At 33.5% G+C, this 14478-nt stretch overlaps 1 protein-coding gene across 1 annotated transcript in view; it reads right to left on the bottom strand.

The window, feature by feature from the left end:
- LOC138309208 (aquaporin-1-like) overlaps positions 1-14478 on the bottom strand; it is a 44582-nt gene that overhangs the window by 22402 nt on the left and 7702 nt on the right. The window contains exon 2 of the mRNA XM_069250358.1: positions 9421-9655. Within this exon, the coding sequence (XP_069106459.1) occupies positions 9421-9639 (219 nt within the window). The 5' untranslated portion in view covers positions 9640-9655. The remainder of the gene's footprint in view (positions 1-9420; positions 9656-14478) is intronic.

Consider the following 14478-nt stretch of genomic DNA (forward strand, 5'->3'; position numbering starts at 1 on the left):
AATTCATAGGCGACAAAATTTACGAAAAGGAAAAAGCCATGGAAACGTTTCATTTTACAGTTCATTATAGGTTTTAAAATGTAAATAGCGAAACTCCATTTTCATGAAAATGACAAAGTGCAAGAAAAGACGAAAAACAGTCATTGCAAATATAAATTTGATTTTTATGGTAATTGTATTATGTAGCGGGATTGGACTGGGTTGATCATCGGTGACCAGGTAGCTCAGTCGGTAGAGCACTCGGCTAGTGTTCTGAGGATCCCGGGTTCGAATCACGGTTTGGCCGCTACATTTTCTCCTCTCCTGTTACAATTGTCTCTGTTCATTTCAGAAGCACTCAAGAAATAATGATATCTCGAAAATACTCAAAAAGGTAAGCTCACAAATAAAGTATTTACTAGCTATATATAGATACACGTGATGCATGGAATGGTATTGTTCTAGGTCTATACATTGTTTTATTTCATTTTCGGGACAAATATACCAACAAATTTCGATCGATGAGGACACCATCAATATTTTACATATGCTGTACAAAAAAATAAATACAAGCTACCAAGTTAACTAAGATATCTGTTAAGTATACCAGCCCTTACACAAGAATTACGATACATATCCCGACCCACACATCGTCGGTATCTGACAGGATTCATAAATTACCAGGTCACCTTACATCGTGAGCATAGGTGAGTTTACATCCATATATTTCATTGTTCAAATACCAAACAAAAACTAGTTTACAATTGTTTACACAAACATGAATCTGCCCCATTACGTAAAATAAAACTACAGCCTAAGCACCGACCTATATTTATTTGTTTGTTTACTATTGCAGGACTACCTGGCGAATAAATCTCTTTTCAATAATCTTCTCGCGGAAATATATATATAAATCCAATATCCCAATTTTATGATGTTATGTAGAAACGTTCCCAGCTAGCCATATTTCCACCTATGACACGGATGGCGCAACCCATATTGGCCAGTTGCTAGTGTTTTGAAGTACATTGTAAATTGTAATGTACTTAAGTGGATTTATTTCCGCTTACTCCAGTGTTATTAACATGGATGGCGATAGGATAGTCTAGACGACTGTGTACATAGATGGAAAAACTACTTGGCCTAATTTACTATTTGGTTTGTGTAATACATGTATGTTGTGCTGAAGGATTTATTAAATTTTATCGTATCTTTTACTGATGCATAATAAATCAGACAAAGATGTAGATATGACGGAGGCACCCGAAAGCATTAATAATGTTTCTGTTTTATCATATAATTCGGTTTTTATCGTGGTTTTACGACACTCATAGCGTTCATGGTTATTTAATGATTTAGGCATTAGTTCCCTATATAATGACGTTCTTATTATGATTAAGGCAATTGGTTATCCCGATACTCATATAATTTAGTTTTTTTTAGAAAATAAGATATTATTTCCTCTCATACCTACAGTGTAATAATGCTTGGTGTAGGGCAATATACTCATGTTGCCTGAGGCTGTATTGCATGGCTACCAATGCAATAAAGCCTCGTGACGTCACAGCGTTAACAAAATTACTATTTTTAAGAACAAATTTCACAATTTTTCAGAAACTAGGCTGGATTTGCATTAAAAGATGCAAACAACGGCAACTGAGTTGAAAATATCACGAAATTTAATGTATGGAGTATTGACATGCAGTCCCGTTTTCTTTTGAATGGCTTTCATAATGGCGGAAAATTATACTAATAAAATGGCGATAAAACGTCAAGGTATAAAAGGAAAAATACTTTTAATACTTTGAAGGATAAGGATGTTCTATCCTCGACAAGCCTCCGGTTCTACAACATTTTGTGACCCTCGGGTAGAATATCCTTATCCTTCATTTCTACATATAGAAGAGCTTTATAATATTATGTTAGAAGATGTATATCTTCCTGTATTAGAACTAGTTCAAACTCATTCTTTATACTAAATACATTGTAATTAACTTGTAGTAAATTATCAGTTAAACCCTGTGTTACTTTACCATGCATTACTGCTATGTTCATCACCGATACAATCCATAGCATGTAATGTAAATCAGTTGTAGATAAAATTTTATGTTTGTGGAAAACCAAAATTGATCGCAATACGGGGAAACCCATCTTTAGATATCCTTATTTGTATATTTACTATACTTTATCTTTATTTGTTAACTAAAATATTGATTTTAAAAAATTGATGTGAAAACTAATACAAATGCAAATGATTCTTTACTTTCAAGCTTTGTGAACAAAATATAATAAGAAAAATATTTCAATAAAATTCAATATTATTGCTGGCCGAAAAAGTTTTTTCTAGTTATGAAATCTTCAAGGTAAAGAGATGAAAGGTCACGATTACCATAGACACAAGTCATATTATTTGTTGTGAAATATATTTACAACACTTGACCTCTTTGATCACATTCCTCGCTTTAGATCTTACAGGGAACATTGTGACGCTGTGTGTTGTAAAGAAACATTAGAACACATTAAAAAATATTTTCATGTTTTACAATGGTTTACATCCATTTCAACATAGCCGGTCAGTGAAGAGAAAAACAAAACTGTTTCCCTGAACGAAGGTTAAATTGTTAATACATGATCAATCACAATACTTTACACAATGTCGTACAAGGTTGATCAATGTACAGAAAAAAGTAATGTCCTTGAACGAAGGTTAAATTGTAAATGATCAATCACAAAGAAGCTATTTGACCAGCTCAGTACGCCAGGTAAACAGCTGTTATATAGAGCACAATTGAGGTCAAACTCTCCATAGTACATAGGCGGTGTCTATGTTGTAATTTGTATTATAACATTTTAAGATTGTTTACCGACATCATCGTTTTTCTTTAACAAATAATTATGATATCGCTGACACTCCCAAAGTGACCCAGAAACGTACATGTTATAACTGTTTTTCCCTATACGAAATTAGTAAACAATTAACTCCTTTCACCAGATTTTTTTCATTCTAAAAATGAATAAAAATAATTTGTTTATATTCAGGATTATAAGGTAAAAAGAAAATAAGAAAGAACATATAAGATAAAAAAAATCCAAATGTATGCCATTTTAATCACAATAAACAAAAAATTCTCATTTTTTTCTATAGGTCGTGGTAGTTTAAGTATTGCTATTTTAAGAAGATTAAGGAAACCGGAGTCCCAATAGAATAACCACCGAAATACGGTTAGTGACTAGCAACTGCGCATGCCACTTGTTGGTTTCTGACTTGCAAACTAGAGGTCGAGGACTAGTAATGATATGATACTGTATAAGACATAATGAAGTGCTACATTTGCCTTATTCCATTGCACACATCAACGGTCTGTAGACATCTGTCAATCATACGCTGTATTAAATGTTAAGCTCGATAGAAGTTAACACTTTGGTGAAATGACATTTAAAATACAGCGTATTTTCAATTAAATGTTATTGATAGTGCACAACGATCAAGATTGGTATTTAAGATACATAGATTTAATGAACCAAATACAAAAGGTTTCGGCGCCTGCTGTTTTGACTATCCGTCAACTTTGACTATGATATAATATGTATTGCAGTATCATTACCCTAGTAATAGTAGTGAGATAAAAACTGGAATTTTCTACTTGTGTGATTCTCCAGTTCCATGTCAGACTGTCAATATAGATATAATCTAGTATATAAACAATATTTTATCTTAATTTGGTTACTGTGACCCTTATATAATACGTCTATTTGTATTGTATAGAGGGCCTGGTACATTATGCGTATAAGCAATACTTTATCTTAACTCGGTTAATATGACCCTTGTATAATACGTCTATTTGTATTGTACATCTATGTATTGGGCTCTATTGTATTTGCTTATTACCAAATCTCTTTTCATCCCCTGAATTATTGTATCGTAATTGTACTTACTCGCAATAATTATTCAAAGATGTTCCACCGCTGACAAATGAAAAGATGCTCCACCGTTGACAAATAGTATTTTTTCACTATCAAAAACAGGAGCAGACGATTTAGTATTTTTCATCTGTTACAAAAGTTACTTACTTTACCCCATTACCACCATCTAAAAATTTGAGCTTCTAATTTTACTTCAAGTTAAAGATATGAAAAATAATTAATCGCATCCCCAAAAAAATCCGTGGCACTATATTCTATATGAAATGAAGTACTGATTGCGCATGCACCAAAGGCGAAATAAATTATTTTATATTATTTTTTGTGTTAATTAGGCATATACATACACGATTAAACACAAATTATTGTTCGAATGATGAATATCATTTATGCTCTGTCACCGGTGAAGCATCTTTAAACTAACTTTAGGAAGCATAACTTTAGTTCAATATATATATTTTAGAAAGAGGAGACGTATTTTAACATTTTATGAAGACATAGGGTCATGATATATGTACCAATCCGTGTCACTGTAAGTAAATGAAAGTAGAGCAATGACAGATCGGTACATGCGCAGTACACGCGGAAATAGCACAGATACAAAAGCCTTGTAAGGTTGACGGGATTTTTTGTTTACATGTTTATCATTTGTTTGAATTATATTTGATATATTATTTTACGATTCTAATAATCATTACTTTAGAAAGACGTGTATATTATATAGTAGACAAGAAAACCAGATACTGAAGGGGAATATTTGAAGAATTTTGTAGCACCGGAAATTCCCTTTGGGTTTGTCAGTGTCAAGTTTACTAAAATTTGTACACATGTCTTAAACAAAACAAATTGTTTTGTGATGCATGATTTTTTTTTAAATTTTAAACGAAACAGTTCATGCGAATATTTGACACACCTTTAGATAAGCCAGAAACAGCAGTTTAATTACTTTATAAGTATACATTGAAGTAAAAGTTCATGTTTGGAATATTTTTTCTACATTAGATTGAAACGTTAATGACATAATGATTGTTGAAATAATGTCAATGATGTATTTAAATGTGTTTATTAAAATTTTCTAGCAGAATATTTTCTAAAGAATGTTTCTTTTGTGGAAATTTTTTGGCATTATTTCCCGGATCTAACTGAAAGTCAAAAGCAACATTTTTACATAATAAGAACTTTCATTTGTATTAGGCTTTAGAACAGGGACACTTGGAGATTGAATTCCCGGCGAAAAAACACCGAAAGCGATCAGTAACTGTCAAACATCACATATGGATCTCGAGCTCGTAAGTCAACAATGGAATGCAGTGGAATTAAAATTTGTAAATAAAAGGAATATTTCCAACACTGAAGGTATTTTAGTTCACTTCCGGTTCGCGACTAACTCGTGTACATTAGATGAATACACGGGGCTCATTATTTATGGAAACGATTATTTCATAATAAGTTTAATTTCTATATATCCATAGGTATTGCCCTTCAATAATTCACTTTAATCGTGTTCGGTATAATTGGTACATTTTTTGTATATATTCCGTATTTTTCATACTCACGAATCAAGAAGAGTTTTCCGTATGTTATTCATACCAAAAGTTATCAACATCTTGGGAATAACAGTACTTTAGTTGCTTAGGTTTTAATTTAAAAGTACAAATAAGAGCTGAAACTGATTTTGGCAGAACTGCCAAAAGCCATTACAATGAATAACATCTACAGTGCAATGAAATGAGTACACCCAGTCAGACCATGACACCAAGTTGAGATCCACAATTTTGTTTCACATTTTTACAGTTATTTGTAAGTTGTAAAGTGATTATGCATGTATGAAATGTATATTTCAATGTTAACTTTCTTAAGTATTATATATGTTTGTCTGTCTGTGTGGATGATTTGCACAGCTTAATTGATAAAAGCCTATGGTTTTCAATGGATTACAGAAGTAAAAATAGCATGTCAAAATTTCCGCCCTGTTATGGTCATTTATGGTATCTATGTTCACCGAAATTGTCTTCACCGCGAATCAATTGAAATTTTACTCCTGTATATAACACAACTGTACATTAGTTATATTAACAATGAATGGTAGCTTCCCTACTACAATGTAGCAATAAAATTACCCCAGCTCACCGACGTGTGCTATGTTTGTCCACAGGGTAATTCACATATTTTGAGGATGCGTATATTTATAAATATGTCAATATTACACATGGATTGACCGTCATAAAGAAGTCAGTAGACATGTGGTCCCCATCTCTACTTAATATCCATCGATTGCTGACCTTCCGCTAACAAACTCAGAATTGTAATTGACGGCTATTATTGACCAAATTAGTTTGATCTAAATGACCTTAGTTCAATTCAAGCTATATGCCTGATATTGGCAAGAGCAAACAAAACAGCCAGAGGTCATGTCTGAGATTTAGACAGTCGTCCAAAGTAGTATGGCAGGACATGCTTCAAGATTGGGGAATCAAGACAGCGAGAATTTAATTAACCATATTTGTTAGATAATCGTAAAGAACATAACGATTGGGTACCTTGCACTTACTCGATAACAAAATATAGTAAATATTGCCTTGGCTGTCGATGTTGTATAACGAACATATGCTAAGTAAGACAACTTTCTCCGGGTCATAAATGGTCAATTTTAAGATATTTTTGTAAAGGTCACTAGTTCTCTTGAGTGGTCATTGTAAACAGGTTTGACTGTATTGTACGAGTGAATTACGTTAACTGATTTGTAATCCAATGCTTATCTATTTATGGCCATGAAACAACTTAATGCTTGTGTACTCTGAGCTTTTTCTTATGAAACAGACATGTAAATAGTAGATATATTTACCGTAAATCTGAGGGTTTTTTTGCGAGGAGGATATTTTCGCAGAAAATGGAATGGATGAAAAAATCGGTCATAAATTTGATAAGAAACTGTAAAAGCGTTATACATAAGATTTGTTTGTCTTATTAACAGTCCTTTAAGGACATGTCAAGTTTAGATGGTGGAGGACAGCCAGAGAAAAACTATCGACCAACGGTCAATACCTGGTTAACTGTCCAACATGAGATTCGAACTCGCGACTCAGAAATGGACGGATAGCGTTATTATCTTTAGACATCTTTAAATAATAACTCGGTGATGCGACTCCTATAGAAAAAAAAGACAAATCGCCATTTTATTATCAACAGAAAACATTTCTTGAAAAAGAAATTCCTGGAAAGTTTGATTCCGTGCCTTTACCTGGTTATACAGTAGGAATGTCCATTACTTCACGTAATCTGATTAACATACCGATCCTCGCTATATACACACAATATGTGTTATGAAGTGCATAGCGAGGATCTGCATTCTAATCAGATCGAATTTCATTGAAAGGGAAATATGGAAATATATTACGACGATCATTGTGACGGACCCATGAGAAACTCGGGTATAGGAAGGGATGGTTGTATCGATTTTATCTTTAACAAAGAAATGCTACTTTTTATCTTCGCTCCTCTTTATAATCCTGTATTAGAATTAATTAAAACCCACTCCCGGACTTCAATATAAATATTTAAATCATCATGATCTACAATGTAAACGAGTTTACATCGATTTGAACGAAATGCAGACAAAATCGTATTTTTTCATCTCTGCAACTAAAATGAATAACTATGCTTTATTATAAATATCAATCAGACAGGATTGCAATATATTGAACTTTAATGAAATTGTATGCACTCAATGCTCTAGTAAAACTATTCCAATGTCTCCAAAAGCTCGGGTGTATCCGGAATATTTATATAGAGCACGCTTTCAACAAATGCAGGATTATGACGTAAACAATTTCTTGACCAATAAAGGTTCATATTTTTTATTAAAATTTATAATTTTATTAGTCCCCTGAGATTCGTTTTAACCGTGTTTTTCTATAATTTTGTTGGTCCCAAGATATTCGTTTTAACCATGTTTTACTGTAATTCAGCCTCATCTCTGTTCATCACCGATCACGTTATTAAATGGATGAGTGTTAGTCTTGCCACAGAACTTTGTCTAACTATGTCATTGATTTTGTTTAATCGATTATTATCAACTGTGTATTAAGTGGGACTAACTAACTGATTGCGGATTAACACGAAGACCTTGTCGGAATGAAACTAGACGAGATCAGTATCTACGGATGCTGTCTTCGCGTAGAAAGTGGATTGTTATTTCTGTTGATCGATTAGTTTAGCTGTAAACACACCTTTTAAGATATTACCAATGTGGTGGTAACGAAGCCAGGCGGGCGCTAACGACCGTCGCTCTACATTAGTCACGGAAAATGCAAAAAAAGGCCGCTTATAACATCGAGAACGCATCCTGGCTATTACGGGTATGAAAGTTTGTATCATAAGTGTTTATAAATCGGTCGGAGCTTTGACGTCTATTACTTGAAATTCACATCGGAGGTTAAGACAAAGAGTACAAAAAACGTTTTGTCTTTTTCGATTATTGTCTAAAATCACATGAGTCACAAACGAGATACTATCATGTTGAAAATGGAACACATTTGTAATACATTTGTAAAATGTTATCGAATGCCTGACTCCTGCATTTGTTCTTATGTTTCACAAATAAACACTCTCGGCTCTCTATTCAATGTTTGTAGTTAAAAGTGATTATAATCAGAGACAAGTCTTAGCTTATAAGTATGAAAATATAGCATCACATCGTCACACATTTCCACAACAAATCCATGTATATACAATTCAGAAGTAAACCTTGTTTACATACATGGTATATTTAAGGGATCATCGCGCGATAGTATTACTTAAATATTATTTTTAATTTTTTGTCTTTCTACAAGATATCGTGAGCAACATAGATGTATGTGCGAGTCAAAATTCTATTTAACATCAGGTTTTACTGTGTGCATACTACCTTTAAGACACCATCATAAAAAGAATTTAGTTTGAGATATGTAAGTGTTCCATTATAGTGAACTGGTTAGGTTGATCAAAGCGCTCTATTTTAGGAACCTTCTATTTGGTGTAATTTGTCATTATCATTTTGATCAAAACAATGACAAAGACACAAAAATGTTATAAATAAATTAAATTTGAAGTTATATTATGTATAGGTTATACCGTCTATTCCATTTATGTGTTCGCACCGCTGTACCAGTACAAATATGTAATGGAACGCGATGTACTAGTCGAATCGAAAAAAGTGTTCCGTTTTGTGTACCACTTAGATCCAAGATGGCTGATCCGATATTATTTCATTTGTCATCGATTTTTTTCGACATAAAGATATTTTTTATTTCGTTGATTAATTATTGATAGTATTTACATATTGCTTCTTTATTCATTATGTTCTTAAGATAGAAAACATTTTTTAATTCGAAGCGTATCTTCAATATTAATGCTGCAATATTTGAAAACAAACCCAAAGACACTCATAAAATGGCGCCACCTCTATTCAGTACAAATGAAAAGGGAACACACGACAAGTCGATGAAGCCAAACTTCTTTAACATATAACCTTTGACCTACCTTGACAGGGTCGTGGTCAAGCGGTGTATGTGTCCGGAGTGGAAGTGCCGACATGCATCCAAGGAAAACGAAAATCATTGTACCGATGAATTCTGCTAAAACTGCACGCCAGAATGTCCATAGTTTTAATTCCCCGAATTGTAACGGCTTGGTTTCCGGTTCTTTCGGTGCCCGGATGTCCGAGAGCTTGTTACTGATCTGGTGCACATACGCCTCCATGTTTTTATGTTTTATCCTGAAAAACAAAATACAATATTACATATACAGTCAAACCTGTCTATAACGACCACCCGAGAGACAATCAAACCTGTCTATAACGAGCACCCGAGAGACAGTCAAACTTGTCTATAACGACAACCACCTGTCTATAACGACTACCCGAGAGACAGTCAAACCTGTCTATAACGACCACCCGAGAGACAATCAAACCTGTCTATAACGACCACCCGAGAGACAGTCAAACCTGTCTATAACGACCACCCGAGAGACAGTCAAACCTGTCTATAACTACCACCCGAGAGACAGTCAAACCTGTATATAAAGACAACCCAAGGTACAGTCAAACATGTCTTTAACGACCACCAAGGCACAGTCAAACCTGTCCATAACGACCACCCCAGGGACTGTCAAACCTGTCTATAACTACCACCCGAGAGAAAGTCAAACCTGTCTATAGCTACCACCCGAGAGACAGTCAAACCTGTATATAAAGACAACCCAAGGTACAGTCAAACCTGTCTATAACAACCACCAAGGTACAGTCAAATATGTCTATAACAACAACCCAAGGGGCAGTCAAACCTGTCTATAACGACAACCTAAGGGACAGTCAAACCTGTCTATAACGACCACCCAATAGACAGCCAAACCTGTTTTTAACGACCTGCCAAGGGACAGTCAAACCTGTCCATAACGACCACTCAAGGGACAGTCAAACCTGTCTATAAACACCACCGAAGGGACAGTCAAACCTGTTTATAACGACCTGCCAAGGGACAGTCAAACCTGTCCATAACGACCACTCAAGGGAGAGTCAAACCTGTTCATAACGACCACCCAAGTGACAGTCAAATACGTGATAACGACCACCCAAAATATGGCAAAATATGCAAAAATTGTACATTTCAGTTTTGCAAGTCATAGGGTTCAGTGCATATTTCCGTCAGCAAATAACCACGCCATTATGTTTCTTGGTGTAGTAGTGTAGAATGTAGTAGAAGCACTGGTATTTACCGGATCCGAATTTACAAAGACATAAGACAATGAGAACAAAAAATAAATAAACTTGCTAAACGTCCTGCTCCCTTCAACGCCCAGATGCGTATTGAGATCACTGTAATAGCATTATATAGTATTCAAATATGTAGAAAAAGCAAACACATGATATTGTGTGCACATGACCTTTCATCCCATTATGCTAATGGTATTTTAGTAAATTGATAGATTGACAGAATTTGACGATATTTTCAAGAATTAATCCAGTTGTATAACTCCGAAATTTCGACGTACATGTTTTTTTTTTTTTTTTTTTTTTTAAATTTTGTGGATTCTAAAATATACACACACGATTATCTTTAGGACCTTAATATATTTCATTCAGTCGCTGGTAGAATTGCTCCAGGATGATAAAGCAAACTACACATATATGTAAGGTTTTCCTTCAGTTAGCCGATCAAAAATTACCTTACTTTTTTTGTAACAACATCTGCAATATCAACGCTGAGAAAGTTTCAGACTTAAGATTATTTCAGGATCTTGAGGTCTGAAATATACAAAGCTTTTTTCTGTAAGTCTCAAATAATCTCCAATATGCACAGTGTATCATATAGCATTCGACCACTCAAACTGATTATCAATTATTTATTTATTTATTGTTTCAAAATCATTTATAATGCGTGTAATTATCACGATGAACAGGTCTTATTTTTCATATGTGTTCTGTTACCGCTATTTTTCTTATTCCTCTATCCGCTTACTACGCTAAAAGAATAATAAGATTTAAACTATTTTCCGTCTCAACAGAGACTTCGCACTTCTTTGATATAACTCATTTTCGAACATCAAATATTGATAGTTTGATACAGAAATATAAAATTCACTATGTTTGATTAAATGGTTATCTCCTATGCTATTTTTAATACGTGTAAGCTTAAGATTACTTTCCGTTTGGGATAAAGCAGCGCTCGGTAAGTATAAACAGACAACAAGGAGAAGTAGTGTTAATTACACACAAAGAAAATTAAAACAAGGAAGACTCTTTCCGTATCCATCGGTCGACGACGAAAGCTTGCCTTCTTTCCTATATGACGATTTATTACATGCAAAAGACTTCAATATGACCGTCAATCATTACACTTACACAGGTAAACTTTCTTAACCTGAAATTGACCAGATTAGGAATTTTGCTTTCGTGAATCTGTTGAATTCATAAAAATCGGCAGGTCTAAAGATTTTTTTCTGTTCAATTGCTGATGGGTGAAACAATTGTAACACCATGAAAAATCGTGAATAATGAATGTTAAAGAATACAACATGCACAGGTCATTATTACACACGCGTTAAAAATACTTCAGTAAACAACCTTAATGTACAGCATTTTCTCATAATTCAGCTTAACAACTTCGCAATATTTCCAGGCCAAAGAATCAGCAATCAGATTTCTTTACATTCCATACCATAAACTTTTTGCACCAAATGTCACTGTTATAAAGTATCGCCCAATCGTAAAACATCATTACATATCAGTCGACTCCACCCTCACAATATCTGATGAATAGAATAACAGGTAAAGCACACGAAACGCAATTGACAAATTCAAAACGGAATATATTTCACATTGGTAATGTGTTCAATGTATCTATATCGGGATATATTTCACATTGGTAATGTTTACAATGTATCTATATCGGGATATATTTCACATTGGGAATGTTTACAATGTATCTATGTCGAACAGAGTTGTAATAGAGAAAATCGTGATAAAGTCTTATGTGACCGACGCAGATGGTAGAGTTAACACAGAATGTATGAAGTGGAAGAATGATTCAATTTAATCCGGGTTGATGTACAAGATGGGATTAAACAGAATTGAAAAAAACCATAAAGCTGGTTGTACTCAGTGAACTTTGGATGGCTATAGACGTATTTGATATAGGCATTCACACAAATTTAAAATTCGCTCGTGAATGCCACGGTGGACGTCAGATACGGATATATAGTTATCTCGCATCACACTGTAGCGTACGTTAAAATGTTTAAAATTTTAGAACAAGAAAATACGCTGATAGTTTGTTCTTGATACCGGAATGCTTTTACGACACTTTTTTCATAACGGATATTTATCAATCAGCAGGACATTCTGATTTGGCAAATTTCAAACAAAAAGCACAAAAACAAATTTTTAATTTGCCTATCGTCTTATCAATCCGCTTAAATTACATGTAATTAACGACATCCTGCACTATCTCGTTTTTATTTTATTGTTTATATTTTGTCTCTGTAATACGCTTTAGGGAATACTATCCTGAAATTTATCAGCGTAAGTTTTTTCAATAATGTATTTCTTTTATTTTGCCCCTGTAATACGCTTTAAGGAACACTATCCTGAAATGTGTGAGCCTATGTTTTTCATTAATTTTTTTTTTAATTTTTCTCCCTGTAATCCGGTTCAGGGAACACCACCCTGAAATGCATAAACCTATATTTTTTTTTAATTTTTTCTATGTCTTTTTTTTTTTAGATTTTGTCTCTGTCTTTCTCTGTAATGTTTTAAGAACATACCTACATGTAAATCGTTCTTTGGTATTCCTATATAGTTATCTCGGATCAGAATATGGCGTACGCTAAAAAGTTGAGAATTAATTAACGACATCCTCAACTATATTGCCTTGTTTATTTACTTTTTAGATTTTTTTTTCTCTGTAACTCGGTTTAGAAAACACCAACCTGAAGTGCATGAGCCTAATTTTTCATTGATGTTTATTTCACATTTTGCCAGTGTCATTTTCTTTAATGTTTAAAGAACATCCTGGAATGAGACTCTGTCTTTGGTATTCTTAGTTTCATATGATAAATGATTCCATATGAGTTCAGAAACAGTGTATAGCATTCTAGGCCATAATATTATATTTACTGTAAAAAATATTTAGCGACATGCTCCATCGCTGACGAATGATAATTTTTTCTTTAGTTTTTTTCTTCAGATGCTAGTTCAGGGAGATAAACGTTAGATAGTATTAAATGTAGTAAAAGTGTGTTAGAATTGGAAACAAAAATGAAAAAAATGTAGGGAGATGGTGCTTAAACATGTGTCTGGGTGTTGATTGTTATTACTGCTATAAAGCTCGAGACATCGACAAAAAATATCTATCATTATATCAGATTCTGTATAGACAGCTTAAATATTAATCGACGTTAAACCTACTGATCCATGTCCTTGTTGAATAAAAACCTTTTACAAATGGACGACATTAATTTAACCCTGAAGCGCATTGGTGATTCGTTAAGTCAGCAGCCCGCTGTGTGTAATAATCAAATATTTCTATACATGTATATAAAAGCAATCTTTCGTGTTTGTTCATTGACGTTGTCAAAATACAAATGTATATTCATTTATATGCTATGCGAATTAATTCGTGTAAAGTAAAGAAAAAAAAAGATACTTGTTTTGCTAATCATCTGTGTTTAAAGTTTACATATCATTGTAAGCGTAAAACAATACGATGTCTGCCACAGGCAAATATGTACATGCAAAAACATTTTTTTGTGTTTAAGATATAAATAGCCCCGAGGTCATCAACAATGTTTCCGCATATTTACTGTAAAAAAGTAATATTTATAAATTTTACTGCTTACTCGTTAAAAAGACAAATAATTTAATTTAGATCGAGTGTGGTTATAAATTGCTTCATCTCGGCCTTACTATCTCATCATACGAAACGGTATGTTACTTACCTCGTCGACTTTCAGCTGAAAATAAATTTATCAAAAACATTACAGAACTGTGTTGTTTTATAAATAGCAAATATCATTCCGTATACTTTGTGTAGATTTTCGTAT

Source organism: Argopecten irradians, chromosome 15 (genome assembly GCF_041381155.1).
Source record: "Argopecten irradians isolate NY chromosome 15, Ai_NY, whole genome shotgun sequence".
Taxonomy (NCBI): Eukaryota; Metazoa; Mollusca; class Bivalvia; order Pectinida; family Pectinidae; genus Argopecten; species Argopecten irradians.